The sequence below is a fragment of the Rhinoraja longicauda genome, chromosome 11, assembly GCF_053455715.1.
Source record: "Rhinoraja longicauda isolate Sanriku21f chromosome 11, sRhiLon1.1, whole genome shotgun sequence".
Classification (NCBI taxonomy): Eukaryota; Metazoa; Chordata; class Chondrichthyes; order Rajiformes; family Arhynchobatidae; genus Rhinoraja; species Rhinoraja longicauda.
The window spans coordinates 14,760,026-14,787,649 of NC_135963.1; the positions used below are offsets into that span (position 1 = coordinate 14,760,026).

The following is a 27,624-nucleotide window of genomic DNA, read 5'->3' on the forward strand; positions in this document are numbered from 1 at the left end:
AGCTTGTTCCATACACCCACTACCCTTTGCGTGAAAAAGTTACCCCTCGGATTCCTCTTAAATCTTTTCCCCTTCACCTTGAACCTATGTCCTCTGGTCCTTGATTCCCCCACTTTGGGCAAGAGAGTCTGTACATCTACCCGATTTATTCCTCTTATGATTTTATACACCTCTATGTTCTATGTTCTCAATAGTCAATAGTCAATAGTCGTTTATTTGTCACATACACATAAATGTGTAGTGAAATGAAACATTACCCGCAGTTGAAACATTAAGACCAATAAGAATAATCAATAAAAATGCAATAACACATACAATCATACACTAACACCAAACAAAAGAAACATCCATCACAGTGAGTCTCCTCCAGTCCCTTCTCACTGTGATGGAAGGCCAAAATGTATTTTCTCTTCCCTGCCGTCTTCTCCCGAGGTTAGGCTGTTGAACTTGCCACGTCGGGGCGGTCGGGGCTCCCGACATTGGAGCGCCCGCTGGGCGGTGAAAGGTCCACGGCCTATTCCAGGCCGCGCCGGACGGTGAAAGGTCCGCGGCGGGCTGACCCAAGCCCCGCGATTTGGGGCGGGCGAACACGCTGCCTCTGCCGGAGCTCCCGATGTCGGCCCCCACCCAGGGGCCTGCGGGCTTCCGACGTCCACGCGGCCCGCGCCGGAGCCTCCGGAGACGAGTCGCAGACGCTCCCGCAGCATCCGCAGGCGGCCAGCGCCGCAGGTGGTGAGTCCGGGCCGCGGGCTCTGCGAACCAGAGCCCCAGGTGGTCCCAGGTGGTCCCAGGTGCATGGCCGGTGGTAGGCCGCAACGGGAACGGAGACACGACACAGAAACAAGTTCGTGTCTCCGTTCGGGAGAGAGAATTTTTTACAGTAACCCGTTCCCTCCCACCCCCTCCCCCCCCTCCCACCCCCTCCCCCCTACATAACATACAAACACTACACCATATTAAAACTACAACTCACACAAAAACAACAAAAAACACAAAAGACGGACGGACTGCAGGCAAGCCGCAGCTGCGACGGCAGCGCTGGCTCCTCCAGTGATATCTTTGGTGATATCTATGGTGCCACTTGCATTACACATTACATTTGCCATGACACAATACAGGCAGTCGTCACAAATAGTTTGACCTCATGTAGAGGCTCAAAGATGATATTTTCATCCATGTGTGTATTAAGGAATAGGATGGACCACTATTCAACATGCACAGTGAATCATTTGCCATCACATGGAAAATATATGCCAAATACGAGTGCTTATGAATTTTAAGATTTACAAATAAAGTAAGACACCAATAATTGTATAAGATCGGGACATGACAAAAAATCTATCATCGCTCAACCACAGTCCTTCTCCAATGTGGCTGCTGCAAATGTAGCTAACATCGTGGCAGTTATCGCCATTCTGTGGTGTCACACGGCAAGGATCTCATCAACATGACTGTGAAAATAATATGCTCTGCTTCTGACACTTTCTTTTGAATTGTTTAGCCAACGGGCCAAATTTCTGATATTTCCACAGGACAAATATCTGAATGCTATTATTTATTGGTGATGAATTGAATATAAAAGTAGTAGGGTTATGTTTCAGTTGTACAGAGAATTTCTGTGAGACCAGATCTGAAGTACTGTGCACAGTACTGGTCTCCTTATGTAGGAAGCGATGCTAATATGGTGGAAGTAGTCAACCCTAATCCTACCATGGCGACAGAATACCACATCCCAACTCTTGCACTGCCATGGACTTGTTTTCGAATTGTTTTTCCATTGATGTCTTTATTTTGCATTATTTTTCATTTCACAGTTTTGTGCAATTTGTGTGCAATTTATATATAATTCATGTATAATTTATGTTTGTGGTTTGTCTGTCTCTACGTGCCTGAGGTGCTGCTGCAAACAACAGTTTTTTCATTTTACCTGTACCTCACCATACGTGTGCATATGACAATATACTCGGCCTGTCTTGACTGGAGAAGGTTTCCTAGACTAATGTCTGGAATGTGCAGGTTGTCTAATGAGGAAAGGTTGGACAGGCTGTGCTTAAGTCTGTTGGAGTTTAGAAGAGAGAGAATGGACTTGATTGAAACATATAAGATCCTGAAGGTCTTGACAAGGTGGGTGTAGAGAGAATGTTTCCTCTTGTGGGAGAATCTGCAACAAGGCGTCATTGTTTAAAAATAACAGGTTGCCCATTTAGGCCTGAGATGAAGTAGAATCTTTTCTCTCTGAAGGTCATGTCTTTTGGAACGCTCTTCCACAATGGGCAATGGAAGTAAAGCCTTTTAATATTTTTTAAGGAGGGTATCCATGGATACATGATTGGAAAAGGAGTGGACGTTTGGAAAGTTCACAATGCGCTGAGATTACAATCAAATCAGCTATGATCTTATTAATGTCTGAGCATAGGGGTCAAGAAAATAACTATATTACTTTATAAATCATTTTTGTTCAGACTACTTCAATTTATTTCATATGTTTCAAAATGAGAAATAATTGGAGATTGAAAAAGACCTTTTGGCAGTCTGAGCGAACAGCAGTTCTGGCAGGACAGTATAGGGTTAGAAGACCCATTCAGTGCTTAACCTGGTGCATTGTAACATCAAGATTCCAGAACATTTGGAATTGGACCTTTGCAAAATATATATCACAAGCATACCGTGGAGACGAATGCAAGGGCGATCTAGATTAAACACGACCCAGCCTAATCATTTTTTTTTTCACCAGACTCCCTTCAGAAGGGAACTGGAAAAGGACAACAAGGAAGCATGAGCAAACATGTGACACCAAACCGAAAATATTCCATAGGCACATAAATGTTTATAGTGGGAGATGTGGGGCTGCTCGGAGATCAAAAAAGGAAATCTATTTACTCTGAGAGCAAAAGAACTCCAAATGTTCTGGAGGACCTGATATTACCAAACAAAAACAATAAGAAAACAAGAGCAGTACGCCACTCTGCTCCTAAAGCCATGTCTTCATGTATATCAGTCCTCCATAGCCCTAAATTTTCCAAGGTTTCAGAAATGTATTTTTCCAGTTCAGTTCCTTTCTCTAACAATGCTACCTGACATGATGTAAGTTTATAGCACTTTCTGTCTAATATGGAGCATAGAACAGCACAGCTGAACATTTAGAGTTTCAATTTAGTTTTTAGTTTTAGTTTTAGAGATACCGCATGAATACGGGTCCTTCGGCCCAACAAGTGCATGCCGGCCATCGATCACAGAGTAAAATAACCAACAAACGCCACTCATCCTCCTGTATAGGTATAGTTTTATCTTTTCGTTTTGGAGATACTCATACCGCATGGCAACAGGCCCTTTGGTCCACCGAGTCCACGCCAACCACGTTCACTCTGGTCCTATGTTATGCCACTTTCACCTACTTTCTGCATAGTAGGGGCAATTTACAAAAGTCAACTAACCTACAAGCCCATACTTCTTTGGGATGTGGGAGGAAACACATAACAAGAATGATTCCAGGAATGAGTGGCACTTCTGAATGAGAAGCCTTCGCAACCCACCTTTGACAAACCTGTTGATGATGAGCCCCTCCCTTCGATTGTGGAAATCATTTCCGAAAGGATTGGGAATGATGGCAAGAAGTTCATGGAAAAGCAAGAGGACACTTGTCTGAACCGTCGCTCCAGTGAATCCTCCATCACCAAGCTGCCGGGAGGGGAATCGGGCCTCTACTCGCTGGAGTTTAGAAAGTTGAGGGGGGACCTCATTGAAGCTTCAGAATTAAAGGGTGCTCTTTTATAAAGGAGGCGAGGAGGAACACCTTTAGTCAGAGGGTAGTTAATCTGTAGAATTCATTTACCATGGAGGGTTGTGGAAGAACAAGTCAGTGGATATTTTTAAGGCAGAGATAGACAAATTCTTGATTAGAACGGTGTCAAGGGTTATGAGGAGAAGGCAGGAAAATCAGGAGGCAGAGATCAGCCATGATTGAATGGCGAAGTAGACTTGATGGGCCGAATAACCTAATTCTACTCCTCTAACTTGTGAAACCCACACGGCCGCAGTGAGAATTTACAAACTCCACACAGGCACCACACAGGCGGAGGCCAGAATCAAACCCTGGTCTCTGGTGTTGCAAGGCAGCATCTCTACCAGCTGTACCACTGTGGATTCCTGTGCCACTGTGGATTCCTGTGCCACTGTGGATTCCTGTGCCACTGTAGATTCCTGTGCCACTGTGGATTCCTATGCCACTGTGAATTCCTGTGCCACTGTGGATTCCTGTGCCACTGTGGATTCCAAATGTGGATTAAACAAAGAAAACTGTAAATATCTGAGGGGCTGGTCTGCTGTGCTGATTAAGAATGTTCAATATAAAACTTCAACTGTTCCTGATCCACAAGTGTTGTTGCCTGAGTGTTTCCAGCATTTTCATTTTCTTGTTTCACCCTGGTCTTACTTTTATTTCTTACCTCCACGCGTGCATTTCAATACAGTATTCCTGGCATTTCACTTTATTCCCTGCACATGTTTTAAAGTAAGCTTTGCACCACAGTCAGCAGAAGAGGGGGGTTTTGATTGCTGCCTTGATCAATCATGGCCGCCGCCTCCTGCGGCTTCAACTTGGCAGCGCGCCTCGTCTAATGGGACAGCTGTTGTGATTCAACGGGGCCAATGGGCGAGAGGCGTCGGTTGGAGACTGGGATTTAAATCCGGCGGCGGCGGCGGCGCCATTTTGCTTCCAGACCGGCGGAGGCGCGAGAAGGGGACGGAGCTGCACAGAGACGGTGGGTGAGACAGCGCCTGTCCCCCCACGTCCTGGGCTGTGTGGAGGGGAGGCGCGGCGCGCTGAATGTGGTTACAGGGTCGATGTCGCTGCAAGCTGAAAGGCGTGGGGTGGGTAGTCTAGTTTGCGGCGAGTGTGAGTAGTTGTGCTGCTACAAAGAGTAAGAATTTCATTTATAGACAATAGGTGCAGGAGGAGGCCATTTGGCCCTTCGAGCCAGCACCGCCATTCAATGTGATCATGGCTGATCATTCTCAATCAGTACCCCGTTCCTGCCTTCTCCCCATACCCCCTGACTCCGCTATCCTTAAGAGCTCTATCTAGCTCTCCCTTGAATGCATTCAGAGAATTGGCCTCCACTGCCTTCTGCAGAGAGGGAGGACTGCTGTTGGAGCCACCTCCGGGCTCCTCAGGGCTTATGTGAGCATACCTACAAAGGCCTACATGACCTACAAAGCCCTCCATAACCTGGCCCCATCCTACCTGACTGACCTCCTCCACAGACACACTCCCACCCGTACCCTCCGCTCTGCTGCTGGCAATCTCCTGTCCCCCCCCCCAATCCGGACCAAACTCAGATCCTGGGGGGACAGGGCTTTCTCCATCGCTGCTCCCACACTCTGGAACTCACTACCTCAAACCGTCAGAGACTCCTCCTCACTCGCCACATTCAAAACATCACTGAAGTCTCACCTGTTCAACACTGCCTTCAACCACTGACCGTCGCTTCACCTTATTCTTCCTTTTCTGTTTGTTTATTTATTTATTTTTATGTCTTACTTATGTCTTTCAGTGTCTAGAAAAGCTCTATACAAATGTGATTTATTATTATTATTACTTGAGACGTAGTTCAGTGGTTATGAGATGGAGACCATGATTGTGCAAGGTCGCAGACGAAGTGTAACAAGAGAAGATGTGAAATTATTCAGTTTGGTGGGAAGAATCTGAACAGAGTCGGTGTTTTGAAAGGCAGTGGTTTTGTAAGGACATTGCAATTTGCATTAAACTTTGAAGTTGCACCCTGCACAATATTGGTCTCCTTTGTGTGGGAAGGGACTGCAGATGCTGGTTTAAACCAAAGATAGACACAAAGTGCTGGAGTAACTCAGTGGGACAGGCTGTAAAGCAACAACTTTAGTCCTTCCCATTAAAGTTCTTGAGCTTACCGTTGACAAAGGAGTGGAGCGATATTTCTTGACGCAAACAACAACAGAGAGATCTTCACGGCGTTTCAGTTTAGTTAGTCGTTTATCGAAGTAATAATACAAACAGATTAGTATATCTCCCATCGTATAACTTGTGGTACGAACTTAATATCTCACCATCATTCCTTCGTATCCTGTCATTGACTTGCTCAAACCTTATGTCGTTGCAGACTCCTCTCGAGACTGAAGCGTTACGTCAGTGCATTCTAAATTATACTCATAATCTGGCTCCTCCCAATTCATATATCCATTATGACCATATATGTAAGCCTAGTACTCATCTCACGGCAACCCCGAAGTGTCCAAAAATAATACAACAGGATACAAAATAATATAATATGCTAAAATAGCTAATAAACACAAATGGTTCCTACAGTCGGGATCTCTGGAGAGAAATAGGTGACGTTTCGGGTCAAGACCCTTCTTCTGAAGAAGGGACTCGACCCAATACTTTACCCATTCCTTCTCTCCAGAGATGCTGCCTGTCCTGCTGAGTTAGTCCAGCCTTTGTGTCTATCTATTGGTCTTCTTTCCTTGGGAAAGATCGCTCTGGATCCTGTACAATCTAACTTTTCAGACTAGCCTGCCATCTGAGAGCTAGCTAGCTTCTGAAATTAGTCTCTTCAAGGATCTCATCAGATGTATGTTGACAGTGTTGCAAAGTGGTGCTGAGACCACCCATGGTAGAGTCAGTGGTAGAGTAGACTTGAGGATGGATGGACTACTTCACCACCCGTGGATTGGACTTCTTACTGCTCACAGAATCCTGGCTTAACCCTGGTGAGCTTGCTCCACTCGTGGAACTCTGTCCTGATGACTAACTTTTTCACCTCGCCTAGGCTCTCCGGACGCGGTGGGGGCTTAGCCACTGTGTTTAAGAAACATTTCAACTGCCGCCTCCTGAACGCTGATCATTTCTCCAGTTTCGAGGTGCAACTAATTAAAGTAGGCCTAGCCTATCCCCTCTTAATTGTTCTTGTGTATCGCCCACCAAAAATGCATAAGGACTTCATCACCCAATTTGCTGATCTGATTTCTAGCATTTTGCCCAAATTTGACCAGATCATGATTGTTGGTGACTTTAATATTCATGTTTGCTGTCCCACTAAGCCTCTTGTGAGTGAATTTATGCACCTGGTTGAATCCTTCAATCTGACTCTTCACACCACGGGACCCACTCACAAGTTAGGCCATACTCTCAACCTAGTGTTATCGTCCAGATTCCCAATCTACAACATTGAAACTACTGAAGCCTGTCTATCGGACCACAGCGCTATCATTTTTGACGCATCTCTGCCTTTATCTCCCACAAAATCTCATCTCCCTGTTTGCTACTCCCGCGACATAAATTCATTGACTGCCAGTAAATTCTCCGAGGCTCTCACAGCTGCCCCCAACATCTGCACTATTGAGGCTTCTCCCCCCCATCTCAGCACTGAGGATCTCGCCTCTTTATTTAATATCACTTGCTCTTCCATCCTGGATTCTATCGCTCCCCTTAAAATGAAAAAGCCTAAGCCCAAAGGTCAGCCTTGGCTCAATGACACCACCAAAGCCCTAAGAAGGGAGTGCAGAAAATAGAAAGGAGGTGGAAATGTGACAAGCTTCAAATTTCCTTTGAAATTCTGAGAAACAATCTTCTCAAATACCAGGAAGCAGTAAAGTCTGCTAGAGCACAATAGTTCTCTGACCTTATTTCCAAAAACTCTCATAACTCCAAGGTCCTATTTAGCACAATTACCTCTGTCATATGTCCCGCCCCCAGTACCGCTTAGTTGGGTCCCCTGCTAAGTGCGAAGAATTCGCTAAATTTTTCACCAACAAAGTTGAGAACATTAGAATGGTCATTTCCCCTCCCACCCGTGACCTAGCTGTCTCACTAGTCTGTTCATCTAAATTGGACTGTTTCCAACCCGTCACTCTATCCTCCCTTGCAAAGCTTGTCTCCGCTATGAAACCTGCAACCTGCCCCTTTGATCCTGCCCCCACTGCCCTTCTGAAGGATGTCATTGCAATAGCCGGTCCCAGCATCCTCTCTATTATCAACAGTTCTCTGGCCACTGGCACTGTTCCAACCTGTTTCAAGCACGCGGTGGTCCAGCCCCTACTGAAAAAACCTAACCTAGACCCCACCTTGCCTAGCAACTACAGACCCATTTCCAAACTGCCATTCCTGTCAAAAGTCCTTGAAAAGGCAATTCTAAACCAATTAGTGCCCTACCTGCACCAAAACACCATCCTGGAAAGTTTCCAGTCAGGTTTCAGAGCCCACCACAGCACAGAGTCTGCCTTGTTGAAGGTACACAACGACCTGCTTCTCGCCATCGACACCGGCGACTGTGCAATCCTGCTCCTTCTCGACCTCAGCGCAGCGTTCGATACTATGGACCACACCATCCTTATTGACCGTCTCCGGTACGCGGTTGGTATTGATGGCACTGCCCTGAGCTGGTTCGCTTCGTACCTCAAAGATAGGAGTTTCGCCATCAACATAGGCAGTTATTCCTCTGCTCCAGCTAGCCTCTCCTGCGGAGTTCCACAAGGCTCCATTCTAGGCCCCATTCTCTTCTCTCTATACATGCTCCCCCTTGGCCAAATCATTCAAAGGCACGGCATTTCTTTCCACTGCTATGCCGATGACACTCAGCTTTACCTCCCCCTGAAACCCAACAACCAGTCAAATTTAAACAGCCTCTTACACTGCCTTGAGGACATAAAATGTTGGATGGCACAGAACTTCCTCCAATTAAATGAGAGCAAGTCTGAGGTCATCCTATTCAGCCCCCCCGACTCCATCAAATCGATAACAGGCAGTCTTGGAAGCCTATCCTGCCTAGTCAAACCGCATGTCAAAAACCTCGGCATGATATTTGACTCTGCATTAAAATTTGATAAGCAAGTCAACGCTGTGGTAAAAGCCAGCTTCTTCCAACTTCGTACCATAGCTAAAATCAAACCTTTCCTCCAATTCGACGACACAGAAAAAATCATTCACGCTTTCATTTCCTCCCGCCTAGACTACTGCAACTCCCTATACACTGGGATCAGCCAATCTTCCCTGTCCCGCCTGCAACTGGTCCAAAACGCCGCAGCGAGACTCCTGACGGGTACCCGTAAAAGGGACCACATCACGCCGATTCTGGCCTCTCTCCACTGGCTCCCTGTACGGTACAGAATCAACTTCAAGCTCCTCCTATTCACGTATAAAGCCCTAAATGGACATTCCCCCCCTACATCAAAAATCTTCTAACCCACCTCTCTAACTCCAGATCCCTCAGGTCGGCCGACTTGGGGCTACTCACTATCCCGCGGTCTAGGCTTAAGCTCAGGGGTGACCGCGCTTTTGCGGTTGCAGCTCCTAGACTGTGGAACAGCATCCCTCTCCCCATCAGAACTGCCCCCTCCATCGACTCCTTTAAGTCCAGGCTCAAAACCTATTTCTACTCCCTAGCGTTTGAGGCTCATTGAGGAGGCGCTGTGAACTGTTTGCGTGCTACTGTATGTTTCATTTTTTTTCCTTAGTACCTAATCAGATGTACAGCACTTTGGTCAACGTGGGTTGTTTTTAAATGTGCTATACAAATAAAATTGACTTGACTTGACTTGATTACTTCTATGTACCATGAACCTTTAATGGGGGGTGGTCACAATTGTGGAGTGGAGGAAAGTTGCTAAAGGACCTTTCATTTTTGTGGATCTTGAGTGCAAGATCAGTATGTGAGGGCATGCAGCTTATAACAAACAGTACATCACAGGAACATGTGGGACTTTGTCAAAGATCGAGCTGAAGTCCTGCAGAAAGATCCACTGCTTTGCCCTTGTCAAACCCATTGATAATCTCTTCAAAAGAAAATGTAAATATGAGACATTATCTCTCTCAAAGAAACCTATATTTATAGTCCTTAATGCCTTGCTTTGTAACTTCAGAATGTGTAAGGGTATCGCTGTCCTGTTCCTGAACTCGCTAGCTTCCGTGCCTTTCTTCACAGTAAACATTTTAATTGATTCTAACTGACATTGATTAGCTTTCACTAAGGCCCCAATCTCTGTGAGGAAGTCTTGAGTAAATATGATAAGGGCCTGAAAATTGTAGTTTCCAGTCGGTAAGATATAATGAACGAGGAGCTATTTATGTAAACGAGTGTTTTTGTGCTTTGGACAAGGTAAACAGAGGTAAATTGTCTTCCATTTCATTGCACGCTGGCGTCCCTTAAACTTGTTCAATATGCTAACTAATCTAATTAAATTGCAACAATTGAATTGACAGATGTATGGCTAAACCACTTGGTGGTCATCTGCTGATATATTTTTGCTGTGCTCTCTTCCTTGCAGGTGTGAGCAGAATGTCTCACTTCACTTTTGAGAGTGACATTAATAATCTCCTGAAGTTGGATGCACCTATAACAAATGGGCCTCTAGCCAGGTGGCAGCGAAAAGCAAAGGAGAACAACGGTGTTTCTGGGCCTTTATCTACTGCAGCTAATATTAGCGGCTTATCACCAATGAAAACGACAAACCGGTCCCTGAACACATCCAAGTTGGTGACACCCGGCAGAACACCAGGTAACTGGATCAACATGTAATTTGTTATAGCTTAATGTTTGCACGTTGAAAGTTTGGATTGATAAACAGCAGGTATTTCAACAGTACAGATATAGTTCTTGGTAAGTCTGGGTTAATTTTGTGCATTATTTCCATTTGTGCTTTATTCTGTACTTTGCCTGATAACAGCTGGGGGGAAAACTGTCCCTGAATCTGGGGGGGTGTGCGTTTTTGCACTTCTGTACCTCGTCCCTGATGGGAGAGGGGAGAAGAGGGAGTGAGACTCCACTTTGATTATGTTGGCTGCCTTACTGAGCCAGCATGAACTATAAATGGAGTCAATGGTCCGGGCTATGTCCACAGTTCTCTGCAATTTCTTGCAATCTTGGAGCTGTTCCCAAATCATGCCGTGATGCATCCCGATATAATGCTTTCCACGGCGTATCTGTAGAAGTTGGTGAGAGTTTTTGGGGACGTGCCAAACTTCCTGACCCGAGCACATGGAGATGTTGGTGTGCTTTCTTGGCCATTGCCTTCCAACTCCTGAATTATGCATCTTTTTCTCCCAAGTTACATCAATAATTTTGCATTAACATGGCCCATGGTATCAAAGCGCAGATACTAGCATGGATATCAGGTTGGCTGGATGGTAGAAAGCAAAGAGTGGCAATAAAGGGGGCCTTTTCTGGTTGGCTGCCAGTGACTAGCGGAGTTCCACAGAGGTCGGTTCTGGGGTCGCTACTCTTCACGTTGTATATTAATGACGGATAAGGGAATTAAAGGCTTTGTGGCCAAGTTTGCGGATGATACCAAAATAGGTGGAGGGGCAGGTAGTGCAAAGAAAGCAGGGACTCTGGAGAAGGACTTGGACAGGTTGGGAGAGTGGACAGAGAAGTGGGAGATGGAATATAGTGTAGCAAAGTGTGGAGTCATGCGTTTTTGTGATAGGAATAAAGGGGTAGACAATTTTCTAAATGGGGAGAGAATCCAGGAATCGGAGGTGCAAAGGGACTTGGGAGTGCTGGTGCAGGATTCCCATAAACCTAATCTGCAAGTTGATTCGGTAGTAAAGAAGGCAAGCTAGCATTTATTTCAAGAGGGCTAGAATACAAAATCCGGGATGTCATGCTTAGGCTCCAAGGCACTGGTCAGGCTGCATTTGGAGTATTTTGAGCATTTGTGGGCACCATAATCTAAGGAAGGATGTACTGGCCCTGGAGAGGGTCCAGAGAAGATTTACAAGAATGATCCCAGAAATGAGTGGGTTAACATATGATGAGTGTCTGACAGCACTGGGGCTGTTCTCTCTGGAGTTTAGAGGGGACCTCATTGAAACGTACCGAATAATGAAAGGCTTGGGTAGAGTGGATGTGTAGAGGATGTGTCTACTAGTGGGAGAGTCTAGGACTAGAGGTAATAGCCTCAGAATTAAAGGATGTTCTTTTAGGAAGGAGATGAGCAATTTCTTTAGTCAGAGGGTAGTGAATCTGTGGAATTGTTTGTCACAAAGCTGTGGAGGCCAAGTCAGTGGATATTTTTAAGACAGAGATAGGTAGATTCTTGATTAGTATGGTGTCGGGTCAGAAAGCGGGAGAATGGGGTGAGTAGGGAGAGATAGATCAGCCGTGGTTGAATGGCGGAGTAGACTTGATGGGCCGAATTGCCTAATTCTGCTCCTATCACTTAGAGACCTTATGAGAACGTCTGAGCATTGATTTTCTTCGTGTTTTTTAACTGCATACTCAAGTTTGAAGCATGCTTTGAAACAACTGATCAAGTGCCCAATGTTTAATATTTATTTTAAATTTACTGATCAACGTGTAAGATGCCAGGTCTGTGACTGGAGTAAGATAGACACAAAATGCTCGAGTAACTCAGCGGGTCAGGCAGCATCTCGGGAGAGAAGGAATGGGTGACGTCACCCATTCCTTCTCTCCCGAGGTGCTGCCTAACCCACTGAGTTACTTGAGCATTTTGTGTCTACCTTCGATTTAAACCAGCATCTGCTGTTTTTTCCAACACTGGAGTAAGATGCTGCTTATCTAAAGGAATGTGAACCTATTATTGTGTGGTACTGACCCACTATTATTGTGGGAGCTCCTTCTGGATTCGAGCTAGCACTATTCATTTCTGTGTACGTTTACCAATAACTATTACTCCTCGATGAGCAAAAGTGAATTGTAATCGAGTACCTTTATTTATCCCCATCTACCAACATCTTCCTCGACCGCAGAACCAGCCAATCCTCATCTACCAACACTCTCCTCCGCCTAGCAGAGCTGGTTCTTACCCTCAACAACTTCTCTTTTGACTCCTCCCACTTCCTCCAAACCAGAGGCGTAGCAATGGGCACTCGCATGGGCCCTAGCTACGCCTGCCTCTTTGTCGGGTACGTCGAACAATCACTGTTCTGGGCGTACATCGGCCCCATCCCCGAACTCTACCTCCGCTACATCGACGACTGCATTGATGCTACCTCTTGTACCCATGCAAAACTCACTAACTTCATCACTTCACCTCCAATTTCCATCCTGCCCTTAAATATACCTGGACTATCTCCGACATCTCCCTCCCCTTTCTGGACCTCACCATCTCCATCACAGGAGACAGACTAGTGACGGACATTTACTATAAACCCACTGACTCGCACAGCTATCTGGACTACACTTCTTCCCACCAGCTCCCCAGCAAAAAGTCTATCCCCTACTCCCAACTCCTCCGTCTACGCCGCATCTGCGCCCGGGATGAGGTGTTTTACACTAGGGCTACAGAGATGTCCTCGTTCTTCAGGAAACGGGGCTTCCCCTCCTCCATTATAGATGAGGCTCTCTCTAGGGTCTCTTCTACATCCCGCAGCTCCACTCTTGCTCCCCCTCCCCCCACTCGCAACAAGGACAGAATCCCACTCGTTCTCACCTTCCACCCCACCAGCCAGCGGATCCAACAAATCATCCACCAACATTTCCATCACCTACAACGGGACCCCACCACTGGCCATATCTTCCCATCCCCTCCCCTCTCTGCGTTCCGCAGAGACTGTTCCCTCCGTTACTCTCTGGTCCACTCGTCCCTTCCTACCCAAACCACCCCAACCCCGGGCACTTTCCCCTGCAACCGCACGAGATGCAACACCTGTCCTTTTACCTCCCCCCTCAACTCCATCCAAGGACCCAAACAGTCTTTCCAGGTGAGACAAAGGTTCACCTGCATCTCCTCCAACCTCATCTATTGCATCCGCTGCTCTAGATGTCAACTTATTTACATCGGCGAAACCAAGCGCAGGCTCGGCGATCGCTTCGCTGAACACCTGCGCTCGGTCCGCATTAACCAAACTGATCTCCCGGTGGCCGAGCACTTCAACTCCCCCTCCCATTCCCAGTCTGACCTTTCTGTCATGGGCCTCCTCCAGTGCCATAGTGAGGTCCACCGGAAATTGGAGGAACAGCACCTCGTATTTCGCCTGGGCAGTTTGCAGCCCAGTGGTATGAACATCGACTTCTCCAACTTTAGATAGTTCCTCTGTCCCTCCCGTCCCCTCCTCCTTCCCAGATCTCCATCTATCTTCCTGTCTCCACCTATATCCTTCCTTTGTCCTGCCCCCCTGACATCAGTCTGAAGAAGGGTCTCGACCCGAAACGTCACCCATTCCTTCTCTCCCGAGATGCTGCCTGACCTGCTGAGTTACTCCAGCATTTTGTGAATAAATACCTTCGATTTGTACCAGCATCTGCAGTTATCTTCTTATACCTTTATTGAAGGATTGTAGTTTGCTGTTGGGGATGTGTAGATTCATCAACAGTAAGGGGGGAAATATAATATTCTAGGCACAAAACGCTTGGAAGAAACTCACCCCATCCTCACATCCCCTTACCCAAAATCTTCATGAAGAAAGAAGGATGCTGATGCTGATTTAACTGATCTTTGTTTTAATTTCAGGCAAGACGAAAACCCCAAAATCTTCAAAGTGTTCCCGTGTACAGGGGACTCCTTCAAAAGTAGGTGGTGACCGTTATATTCCGACCAGAAATGCAGCACAAATGGAAGTAGCACATTTCTTGATTGCCAAAGAAAATGAACCAGAATATGAGTCTCCAACCAAGAAAGTGAGTACCAAATATTCTGCTAGAGATTTGCTTTCTGATGAATAGATTTGCTTAACTTGGAGGATTTGGGTGGTTAGAAATTCTATTCATAAATTGGGATAGCTTCTTTCCAGCTGTTATCAGGCAACTGAACTGTCTTCTCCAACTAGAAAGTGGTCCTGACTGCCCTTCTACCTCATTGAAGACATTCAAACTGTCTTTAGTTGGATTTTATTTTGCACTAAATCTGTATCTGTACACAGGACGGTGCGATTTTATCGTGTATAGGCTTTGCTGACTGGATAGCACAACGTTTTTCACTGTACCCTTGGTACAAATAAACTAAGCTGAATAACTAGATTATTTCCCTTTGTTTATGCAATGGCTGCTTTTTTTCGCCCACTTAGAAATTGACATTTTGTTTAAGATTGTCCAGCAAGCGGAGCATATGCTACATTTGTGGCAATAAGTTCATCTTTGAGGCTTTATTACCCACCTGCATTCATAGCAAGAGGATTTGAGTTTAGGAGCAGGGAGGTTCTGCTGCAGTTGTACAGGGCCTTGGTGAGACCGCACCTGGAGTATTGTGTGCAGTTTTGGTCTCCTAACCTGAGGAAAGACGTTCTTGCCTTAGAGGGAATACAGAGAAGGTTCACCAGATTGATCCCTGGGATGGCGGGACTTACATATGAGGAAAGACTAGATAGACTGGGCTTGTACTCGCTGGAATTTAGAAGACTGAGGGGGGATCTTATAGAAACATATAAAATTCTTAAGGGGTTGGAGAGGCTAGATGCGGGAAGATTGTTCCCGATGTTGGGGGAGTCCAGAACCAGGGGTCACAGCTTAAGGATAAGGGGGAAGTCTTTTAGGACCGAGATGAGAAAACATTTCTTCACACAGAGAGTGGTGAGTCTGTGGAATTCTCTGCCACAGAAGGTAGTTGAGGCCAGTTCATTGGCTATATTTAAGAGGGAGTTAGATGTGGCCCTTTTTGCTAAAGGGATCAGGGGGTATGGAGAGAAGGCAGGTACGGGCTACTGAGCTGAATGATCAGCCATGATCATATTGAATGGCGGTGCAGGCTCGAAGGGCCGAATGGCCTACTCCTGCACCTATTTTCTACGTTTCTATGTTTCTATATTGACACATCAAAACATTGGGAATGCATATTTTCCTGAAGGCACATATGTATTATCAGTTCGGAATGTGAACTGGTCTTGAGTGAATCCAAGTATCTTAATAGTTCTATTAGATATTAGTTTAAGTATATTCAAATGCCTACAAACTGTAAATGATTATGAATGTTAACACTTCACTATATGGCTATGTAACTTCAGGAAAATGTACAAGTATTTGGTTAAAAAAAATTGAAATTGGGTGCCTCATAAGAGCAAGAGATGATTAAATTTAAGTCATCAAAAATGACTTGAGTAAATAAGCAGAATTGCATCTGCACTCTTTTAATAAATTGTGATATTTATCTTAAGGAACAGCAGAAGTCCTGGTCCTTAAACCTGAATGGTTATGATGTCCAGCAGGCTAAAATTCTGCGACTAAGTGGGAAACCGCTCTGTGCACCAGAAGGTATTTTAATTTACATTTTCTAACCAAGGTTAATTGACGAATCATTTACACTTTTCGGTTTGCAGCTGACCCTTGCTGGTGTGGCTATGAAATATTTGTAGTTCTAATGGACTACTTAACATGGAGTTGCTTCTGAATATTGTGAAAGACTAAAGGTAGACGCAAAGTGCTGGGTCAGACAGCATCTCTGGCGAAAAAGGATGGATGGCTTTTCGGATTGGGACCCTTTAGAGGTCTGAGGAAGAACCCTGACTTCAAAGATGCTGTCTGACCCGAGTTACTCCAGCACCTTGTGTCCATCTTTGGTATGTACCACCATCTGCAGTTCCTTTCTACACAATGTGAAAGATTGGCTATTTCCCTTTTATTGTTTTTTTGGTGTGGAGGCAAAAGAAGAGTCAATGTTTTGCGTCAAGACTGGGTGTCATGGGGTGATGGACAATGTAGAGGGGTGGAGTGAGGTCGGAGCTGGCAAGGATGGGTGGATCCAAGTGTGGTGGGGTTGATCAACTGAACGAACTGGGGAGGGAAGAGCAGGTATGTTGTCAGAGGCTGGGAGGTGATTAGTGGAGGCTTAGAGGGCTGCTGGTTAGAAATTGACCCCATAGCTTGCCCTGCCTCTCCTCTCTCCCTTACCTGCTTACACTGGCCTTCCCTTCACATTCTCAGTGCAAATATGGAGACTCAACCCAAAATGTGCAACAACCACATGCTGCCTGAACCACTGCGTTCCTCTGGTATTTTTATGGCTGATGATCATTGGTCCCAATATCCCCCGGTGACTCGGTATTAAGTTTTGTATGCTAATACTTCGATGAAACTGATTTTGAAATGTTAACGGTGCTACGTAAACAAAATTCCAAATTGCAGTGATTCATGTTCTGTGCTTTGGGAAAAATGCATTCCATTTTCTTTTTAAATTGATGTAGATATATCATGAAAGATGTGCATTTAATGGTACATCTTTTCAACTTGATTTTTATCTTATCTTTTTTTCCAATCACCGAGCATTCTGGGTCACCCCCTTTGGGTTTTGTACCCATATAGAATTGTTGCACTGTTCTAGGTAATGATTCCCACTGTGATGCCTATATTAGCAAAGATACTAGAGGAACAAGATAGACCACTCGACCCTAAAAACCGTAGTATGTCATGGTGCCATTTTAGTAGGCAGAAACATTTTAAAAGAAAAATAACAAAAATCTGTGAATTGAAAGGTGAGATATATTGTACATTTTACGCATACTGTTCTCCCACAACATTGATTACACTGCAAGAGGCATAACGAACGTCAGGTTTTGCCTACTAAAATGGCTCCTTTGCGTACTACACTTCAGTATAGGCGATTTCAACAGAGTGGTCCATCTTGTTCCTCTAGTATCTTTGCTATAAGTTTTTTAATAACAGCTTAAGTTGATACATAGCTAGTTTCTTATCGGGGGGGGGGGGGGGGAGGAAATGGGGTGGGTGGAAGGGAGAGGGTGACTATAATTGGGGCTGACTTGCCCAAGACTATCCTGTAAAATAACAGTGCAGAGGATTAAATTATTTGCTTGTAATTGGATGATTCAACAAAATTCTGCTGGTTAGCAATCCCTTGAATCCTTCTGTTCTGTGGTTTTGTCAGTCGGAGTTCCATCCTTTTGGGTAGGGGAGCCCTCCGATCATTTCCTGTGGTTTTAGTCCCTGTTTCTTCTCTAGGTTACCAGAATAATCTGAAAGTTCTGTACAGTCAGTCAGCCACACCAAGTTCGACCAAGAAGCCCATCCGATATATTCCCTCCATGCCAGAGAGAATTCTGGATGCTCCGGAGATCAGGAATGATTACTGTAAGTTGTCATATTTAAATATTTTTTTGCTTTGAAGCAGTAGATATGATGAACATACTTAGTGCCTTTTTAAAATGGGGTTACCCAAGTATCTAACATAGCCATTTGATAACTTGTATGCGAGTTGCTACATTTAAATGTTTCCCTTTTTATTCCCTTTTGTTAGATCTGAATTTAATTGACTGGAGTTCACTGAATTATCTGGCTGTGGGACTTGGAAATAATGTGTATCTCTGGCATGCGGAGTCTGGTGAAATTCTTCCACTTGTACAAATGGAGGATCAGGAGGACTACATTGCTTCTGTGTCCTGGATAAAAGAAGGCAACTATTTAGCAGTTGGTACTAGGAATGGAGAGGTCCAGGTAAAAAAAGAATGCAGTTTCTAATTCATCTTTTATAATTGACTAGGAAGTTCAAACTGTAGGTAGAAGCAGCAATTTCAATCACTGCCATGATATGCCCACTATATTCACCCACTTGTGCTTTTGAGACGACTCCCTACAGGAGATATTTAGAGCCATTGGAAAAATGCTACCAACATGTTGTTGTCAAAACGCCTATGATCTTCTTTAGAAAGTCCACCTACACATAGCACAAAAAGTAAGGAAATTTGTGTTTGGTAGATTATTTCTGTGTTGTAACAATGCTTCGTGGCAATAAATCTTATACCGTTGGAAAGCCTGTTTATTTCCCTTTTAAATGGTGCCACATTTGTAAGGAACATGCATTTGTGGGATGAGCAGCAGAGCCGAGTATATGGGTTGCGCCCATGAAAAATTTGCCAAATCTTCTCTGCCAATGCCAAACAGCTTATTCTGCTGTTGCTATTGACTCTTGTTTTGAGCTTCTGGTACCCCCAGGTGCTGACAATCAGGTGCCTGATTGGCAGCATCTATGAGCATGGGCCCTGCTACAGTGGTCAGTAGGTGTCTGCTCCAAGAATCGGCATGCCACGTTTGACTGATCTGGATAGGGCCCGTGCGATAGGGCAACTTCAAGCTGGTGTTCCGCAAAACCAAGTTGCGGCATTATTTGGAGTGAGCCCTAGTACCATCTCCAAAGTGAAGGCCAAGTTCCATATAACGGGGGATGTCAGAGACAGGCTGTGGGCGTCCCAAGAAGACGACACCCGTAGAAGACCGTTTCCTCACCCTGTCAGCACTTAGGAACCGTAGGCTGTCTTCTACAGATTTGCAGTCAAGGTTTGCAGGACGATATGGCCGACGGCTCTCTGCCCAGACAATTCGGAACAGACTGCACGCAGCCGATCTCCGGTCTCATAGGGCTGCCAGGAGGCCTGCCATGGCTGCCCTTCACCGTCAGGCCCGTTTGCGCTGGTGTCGGCAACACGTGCACTGGAACCTGAACATGTGGAGGAACGTTATGTTCAGCGATGAGTCCAGATTCTGCCTACGGCAGTTGGATCATAGGGTCAAAGTGTGGAGAAGACGCGGAGAACGCTATGCTGATTGCTGCACCGATAGAGTAACATCTTTTGGTGGAGGCAGTGTGATGGTGTGGGGCGGCATCTCCCTCACTGGAAAAACAAGGCTTGTCATCATTGGAGGCAATCTCAATGCAGAGAGATATCGAGATGAGATTCTGCAACCAGTAGCAATCCCATATCTCCACAGTCTGGGACCGAACTCTATCCTCCAAGATGGCAATGCTCGCCCCCACAGAGCAGGGTTTCTCAGAGACTACTTCCAGAATTTGGGAGTGGAGAGGATGGAATGGCCTGCCAGCAGTCCTGACCTCAACCCCATTGAACACTTGTGGGATCAGCTTGGGCGTGCTGTTCGTGCCAGAGTGACCAACATAACCACGTTGGCTGACTTGCGACAAATGCTGGTTGAAGAATGGGATGCCATCCCACAACAGTGTGTGACCAGGCTGGTGACCAGCATGAGGAGGAGGTGCCAGGCTGTTGTGGCTGTGTATGGTTCTTCCACACGCTACTGAGGCTCCTGTTTATTAAATTAATAAATTGTTAAATTGCCAATATGTCTTGTTTCTTCAGACTTCAATCATCCAATCCACCAAACAACACCGAACAAGAGTCAATGGCAGAATAAGCTGTTTGGCATTGGCAGAGAAGATTTGGCAGATTTTTCATGGGCGCAACCCACATACTCAGCTCTGCTGCTCATCCCACAAATGCATGTTCCTTACAAATGTGGCACCATTTAAAAGGGAAATAAACAGGCTTTCCAACGGTATAAGATTTATTGCCAAGAAGCATTGTTACAACAAAGAAATAATCTACCAAACACAAATTTCCTTACTTTTTGTGCTATGTTTTAGTTTACTGTCCTTCATGTTTGGACTTCAGAGTTACTGTAAACATTTGTTTTAAGGTTTGGGATGTGGAGCATCAAAAACGCCTGAGGAATATGGTGAGTCACACTGTACGAGTAGGTGCCCTCAGCTGGAACAGTCACATTCTATCCAGGTAAGAAATTGTGCTCATTTAGATGTGACACAAACAGTTTGAATGTTCTTCCTTGAGGCCCAGTGGAATAAACTGGATGAATATGTTGAGTTGCAAAAGGTTTGATGTCTCTGCATCTTTTCCTTAATTTAGTGGCTCCAGAGTGGGTCAAATACATCATCATGATGTCCGTGTTGCACAACACCACATATCTACTCTGACTGGACACACACAGGAAGTTTGTGGCTTGACGTGGTCACCTGATGGCAGGTATCTTGCAAGTGGTGGCAATGACAACCTTCTGAATATATGGCCGAACATTACTGGGAATGATCCAGAGTTCCATCCATTACATACATTGACACAGCATCAGGGCGCTGTTAAGGTATGCAACTACTGTAACAAATGACGGCTTGGTCTAAATTTGCAGCTTGTTTTACAGGATTGAATGTAAAACACTGAATTTAGCAAAGTAATTATCAGCCAGTATCTCAATTGTTGACGCTGTTAACAAAAGGGAGGTTTTGTGAACCTGGATGCCACGAAAGCCGTCTACTATGATTGGTGCCCTACCTAAATTGTGATATTAAGATCTGTCCAATGCTGTTTTAAAAGAGATCCTGCACCCCCTCTCATTGTTCCCAGAGTCTGAATACATTTGCTAGCTTTAGCAGTTGACCACAATCACTAAAAGTAAATATAATTTGTCATTTCTGTAACTAGGTCTCAATTTTTGAAGTTCGTCTTGCAGTGTGCAGGGCCTTAACTTTGACACTGCAGATGAGTTCAAATATTTCAGCATCAATCTTATTGGATACTATTTCCTCCCCTCTTTCATTTCACTGTATTATCCTATATTCCTTTTAAAATATTCCATATACTGTTTTTTTATGCTTTTAATACTGCTTTAATCCTGAACTAGAAAAGTAATTGAAAGGAAAACAATTTCAAAGTATAAAAATCATTGCCTGGCATAAAAGGACAATTTCTCATGTGCAATTGATTCTAATAATTATGGATTGGGATAAATGAGCATGCATGCAGGAACAGGCCCTTTAGATTGCAATGTCTGTAGCAACAATGATGCCAATTTAAACTAATCCTATGTCTATACAAGGTCCATAGTCTTTTCCCTGCTTGTTCATGTTTAAATTCTTAATCATTGCTATTGAATCACTGCTTCTACTTTCCAGGCACCCAACTCCCTCTATATAAAAATAAACTTTGCCTTGTAAAACTCCTTTAATCTTCCCTCTCCCTTGCCTCTAAACGTATGCCTTCTTTGTGATGCTACTACCATAGGAAAGAGACGATCTTCTGTCTCATAATTTCTGTCAGTCACCCCCTCAGCCTCCACTCTAGAGAAAATAATCCAGGTTTGTCCACCCTCTTACAGCTAGTACTCTCTCTCCAATCCAGTGTGTGGCTACTTTTCAGGGGCGGAGGCATTCTTGACTTGTTGCTCTTGAATGGTGTAGAAACATAGAAACATAGATGCAGGAGTAGGTCATTCGGCCCTTCAAGCCTGCACCGCCATTCAATATGATCATGGCTGATCATCCAGCTCAGTAACCTGTACCTGCCTTCTCTCCATACCCCCTGATCCCTTTAGCCACAAGGACCACATCTAACTCCCTCTTAAATATAGCCAATGAACTGGCCTCAACTACCTTCTGTGGCAGAGAATTCCACAGACTCACCACTCTCTGTGTGAAGAAATGTTTTCTCATCTCGGTCCTAAAAGACTTCCCCCTTATCCTTAAGCTGTGACCCCTGGTTCTGGACTTCCCCAACATCGGGAACAATCTTCCCGCATCTAGCCTCTCCAACCCCTTAAGAATTTTATATGTTTCTATAAGATCCCCCCTCGGTCTTCTAAATTCCAGCGAGTATAAGCCTAGTCTATCCAGTCTTCATATGAAAGTCCTGCCATCCCAGGGATCAATCTGGTGAACCTTCTCTGTACTCCCTCTAAGGCTAGAATGTCTTTCCTCAGATTAGGAGACCAAAACTGTACACAATACTCCAGATGCGGTCTCACCAAGGCCCTGTACAACTGCAGCAGAACCTCCCTGCTCCTATACTCAAATCCTCTTGCTATGAATGCTAACATACTATTCGCTTTCTTCACTGCCTGCTGCACCTGCACGCTTGCTTTCAATGACTGGTGCACCATGACACCCAGGTCACGTTGCATCTCCCCTTTTCCTAATTGGCCACCATTCAGGTAATACTGCTTTCCTGTTCTTGCTGCCAAAGTGGATAACCTCACATTTATCCACATTATATTGCATCTGCCATGCATTTGTCCACTCTCCTAATCTATCCAAGTCACTCTGCAGCCTCCTAGCATCCTCCTCGCAGCTAACACTGCCACCCAGCTTCGTGTCATCCGCAAACTTAGAGATATTGCATTCAATTCCCTCGTCCAAATCATTAATATATATTGTAAATAACTGGGGTCCCAGCACTGAGCCTTGCGGTACCCCACTAGTCACTGCCTGCCATTCCGAAAAGGACCCGTTTATTCCTACTCTTTGCTTCCTGCTTGGAAGCTTGGAAAATAATTTTTCACTGCTGTTGTCCTAGCAAGAGTTTTCACATGTGCAAGTGGAAATTTAATCTATAGTCACTTAATTTTGTTTCCTTTAGGCAATTGCCTGGTGTCCTTGGCAAGCAAACATCCTTGCAAGTGGTGGTGGCACCAGTGACAGATTCATTCGTCTTTGGAATGTCAATTCTGGATCCTGCTTGAATGCTGTGGATACTCATTCTCAGGTTGGTTAAACAGCTTCAGAAGAACGAATGTTGATAGCATGGAAACAAGCCTTTGTAAAGTGGGTTTTAAAGCTGGTAATCACACAGATGATTGGAAAATAGATCTTTTTCAGACAGGAAGGATATGGCTAGCAGTGGCACTCAATTAGATATTGGCCCTCAATTGTTCATGACCTATATTAATGTCTGCTTCTCAATGCCTAAATGGCTGGTGCCATTTTCCCAGCAATTAGATAAGCATGCCATGTACAAGGAGTTGACAAAATTGGAGACTTGATACAAACTTGCAGGCAAGGATTGTCTCGGAAGTGATGTGAAGATCTTCTGAAATAAATAGAAACTGCAAAAGCTGCTTTATACCAAAGGTGGGCACTATGTTGGTGTAACTCAGCAATAGATAGGTAACGTTTTGGATTGGGACCCTTTAGACAAGATCTTCCGAGCTGTGCTAGAACTTCAGGGTTTCACTGTACAATGAATGAATAACAATGTGCATGTCCAGGTGTGCAGGTAACACATAGCAGGCTGAGCTGCTACTCATTAGATGAATGGGCAAAGGTCATGTATGCACAAGTTCATCCCTATTAAATCTAGTGGCTGATTGCCATGGACAAAATTTCATATGAATCTTCCAAGAATGTACAGTACAAGCCTGAGTGATTTGAGTAATCTTAAAGTATAATTTTAAAATGTAATACAAGCTTGGTTGAGCTGCTCGCTTGTTTTTTTTAATGTAATTTCTGTAAGTTCTGGTTTTAAACTTTTCTTTGTTTTGGTTTTCTCACAAGGTCTGTTCAATCGTCTGGTCAACTGAGTACAAAGAATTGGTGTCAGGACATGGATTTTCACAGAATCAGTTAATAATATGGAAATATCCAAACTTTACCAAAATCGCTGAGCTCAAAGGTATAAATTCCAAATATGTGAAGTAATATTTAAAATTCCTTCCAGAATCTTAGAATATTGTTTCCCCTGTAGTTTTCCAATTAGGTAGTTTAAATGTTCAGTTTAGTTTATTGTCATGTGCACCAAGGTACAGTGAAAAGCTTTTGTGTGCTAACCAGTCAGCGGAAAGACAATACATGATTACAATCAAGCCAGTCAGTGCACAGATACATGATGAGGGAATAATTTTAATGCAAGTTAAAGCCATTAAAGTCCAAACAAAAGTAGTCCGAGGGTCACCAATGAGGTAAATAGTAGGTCAGGGCTGATCTCTAGTTGCAGTCGGATGGTTCAGCTGCCTGATAATGGCTGAAAAGAAACTGGTCCAGTATCTGAAGGTGCGTGTTTTCGCACTTCTATACCTTTTGTCCGATGGTAGAGGGAAAAGAGGGAGTGTCCAGGGTGCAACTCGTCCTTGATTATGCTGCTAGCTTTGCCGAGGCAGCATGAGGTGTAAATAGAGTCAATAGAGGTTGGTTTGTGTGATGGTTTGGGCAGCATCCACAATTCGCTGCAATTTCATTTTGGCGTCTTGGATGGAGCTGTTCCCAAACCAAGCTGTGATGCATCCAGATAAAACGTTTTCTATGGTGCGTCTATGGAGGTTGGTGAGCGTTGTTGGCGACATGCCAAACTTAAGCCTTCTGAGGCGTTGGTGTGCTTTCTTGGTCATTGCTTCAATATGGGAGATCCAGTGGTTGTTGGTGATACTCCTAGGAATTTGAAGTTTTCAACGATCTCCACTTATAGGTGCAGGAGTAGGCCATTTGACCCTTCGAGCCAGCACCGCCATTCAATATGATCGATCATGGCTAATCATCCAAAATCAGTACCCTGTTTTTGCTTTCTCTCTATATCCCTTGATTCCATTCGGCCTAAGAGCTATATCTAACTCTCTTGAATACATCTGTGGAGACAAATGGACAGAACTTTTGGGATCTGAGTCCTTCAGACTAAAGTACAGGGGAGATAACTGGTATGTGGTGAAAGGATGAGGCAAGAGTTAGTGAAGGGTCAATTGGCAGATGAGACAGGTGAGGGAAAGAACTGCGGCAATAGTAACTTTGGCTTGATGAACTCACATGATTGCAAATGGTGGAATCTCCATCTGATAAGGATGGCAGTTGGGGAGCGAAATGAAGAACCAGAGTGGAATGGAGGACTAAGAGGGGTAGTGGCAGGGAGGACCTGGAGTATGTGGGGGTCAAAAGGTGTGTGAGGGTGCATTAAGGAGGGGGAGAGGTTGGTGGCGTTACCTGAAATTCGAAAATATTGTATTAAAGCTGTTGGATTCTAGTCAGCTGAAGTTGCATGTGTGTGTGTGGCCTAATCGTGGCAGTGGATGGATCTGAGGACAGAGGTGGCATACTGTATAACCACATGGTATGCCAGCTGCTCAGAAAAGGACAGGAAGGCCCTTCAGAGGGTCATCACGACGGCCCAGAAGATCATCGGCTGCTCACTGCCCTCCCTGGAGCACCTGTTCAGACTACGCTGCCTCAGTAGAGCAGGCAAAATAATAAAAGATCCATCCCACCCCGGCCACCGTCTGTTTGTTCATCTGCCCTCTGGTCGACGTTTCAGGTCGATCAAATCCCGAACAAACAGACTTAAGAACAGTTTTTACCCCAGGGCCATACGAGAACTGAACACTACCTTTGCACTAGGCAACACCGTTAAAAAATCTTGTACTTAATATAATTGTATTTAATTGTATTTATGTATTTATATGTTTTTGCATTTATTGCATATATGTTTGTACGCACCGTCAGGATTGGCTATTTTTTAATTTCGTTGTACTCGTTGCAATGACAATAAATGAATATTATTATTATTATTATAGGTCATTATGGGAAGGAGAATTAAAAATGTTAGCAACTAGGAGCTCCAGCTGGTCCTAGCAGACAGTGCAGGTGTTCAGCACAGCGGTCGCCTTTTCTGTGTTTGGTCTTACCAATTTGTAGAGGCCACAGAAACCAAAAGCAATAGTCGAGGTTAGAGGAGCTGGATTGCTCATGCCAACATATGGTACAAACTTGCAACCATTCTAGGTTTTTTTAAACTGCAAGCAAATCTGTGGAAACTTTATTCAATTAAACTTGCACATCTTTAAGATATCAACTTTTAAAATCAGCGCAAGTTGTTGTATTATCACTGGAGGCTAAACATTTATGTAGTAAAGTGTAAGATGTTTCACGGGCCTTTAATCTCATTCCTTCTGTAATTAGAGTGCAGTTGAAACAGAATTTAAATTATTTGGGTCTTGTCTCTGCCGTGTGGCTATTTGTATTTTCCAGTTATTGGATTAAGATGTTGCAAAGTAGGGTTGTCGTCTCATGCAAGGTATCCTGTTTCTAATGTAGGACACCAGGCTCGTGTGCTGGATCTGACTTTAAGTCCAGATGGAACGACAGTGTGCTCTGTGGCTGCAGATGAAACTATCCGCATCTGGAAATGCTTCGCCGTGGACCCAGCGAAGAAGAAAAAGATGACCATTGCTGCTCAATCCAGCGTGCTGCACCATGGCATTCGATAAAACACATGATTTTAGCGATAGAGGCATGTGTGACAAAAATGTGGAAGACCGATTCCACTTTTAATGGGGCATGGGAATAAATGTGTAATCTTTGCAAAGGAAGAGAACTGGTGTATTTTTTCCCTTATCCAGTTGTGTTCAAATTTGAGCTTTTTGCATGATGAACAGTGATTTTTTTTAAATGCCGAGTCTTGTGTTAATATTTCTTGTACATAACTTTTAATTTGAATATAAACCATTTTATGAAAATCTTTAATTTAACATGTAATAATTTCTTTCATTTTCATTTTTCAATAAACGTGAATGGTGTATTCACACTGCTTGCAGTGTAGTTATGTCTGGTGCCTTCTAGTGACATTTGTATTTTTAACTCTCTAAGCTAACATTTGAATTTGTACTCCATTATACCTAAGCAGAGTGAGATTGGTTGCTATTAATTCACATGACTTGGTCGAAACATTTGAATTTAAAACCAGTAGTTTAGTACAGCGCCAGAGACCCTGGTTCAATCCTGACTCCGGGTGCTGTCTGTTCAGCGTTTGTAAATTCTCCCCGTGACCTGCCTGGGTTTTCTCCGGTTTCCTCCCACATTCCAAAAACATACAGGTTTGTCCCTAGTGTGTAGGATAGCATTGGTGTAGAGAGATCATTAGTCGGTGCAGACTTGATGGGCCAAAGTGCTTGTTTCCACACTATATCTCTAAACTAAACTAAAACTTGCACCTAATATAGTCACAAGATGTTGGCGTAACTCAGTGGGACAGGCAGCATCTTGGGAGAGAAGAAATGGGTGCTACCTGTGCCGCTGAGTTACTCCAGCATTTTGTGTCTATCTTCAGTTTAAACCAGCATCTGCAGTTCCTTTATACACATAAAACTTGCACCTCATTGCTATTCACACTTCATGCATATTGTATCTTGTGCAATA

At 44.4% G+C, this 27,624-nt stretch overlaps 1 protein-coding gene across 3 annotated transcripts; it reads left to right on the top strand.

Annotated features, from left to right (window-relative positions):
* The first annotated feature begins 4,702 nt into the window (after positions 1-4,702).
* cdc20 (cell division cycle 20 homolog) lies at positions 4,703-26,928 on the top strand. Of its 3 annotated transcripts, none has more exons than XM_078407925.1 (11): positions 4,703-4,760; positions 10,297-10,527; positions 14,443-14,609; positions 16,079-16,175; positions 17,877-18,005; positions 18,172-18,368; positions 20,364-20,458; positions 20,591-20,822; positions 23,090-23,215; positions 24,004-24,121; positions 26,524-26,928. In XM_078407925.1, the coding sequence occupies exons 2-11, from the start codon at positions 10,308-10,310 to the stop codon at positions 26,694-26,696; spliced, it is 1,554 nt and encodes a 517-aa protein (XP_078264051.1). In that variant the 5' UTR covers positions 4,703-4,760; positions 10,297-10,307; the 3' UTR covers positions 26,697-26,928. The 3 variants fall into 3 exon arrangements, with proteins under 3 accessions (XP_078264051.1, XP_078264052.1, XP_078264053.1); XM_078407926.1 differs by having other exon boundaries at positions 4,753-4,869; XM_078407927.1 differs by lacking the exon at positions 4,703-4,760 and adding an exon at positions 6,684-6,744.
* Positions 26,929-27,624: the final 696 nt, after the last annotated feature.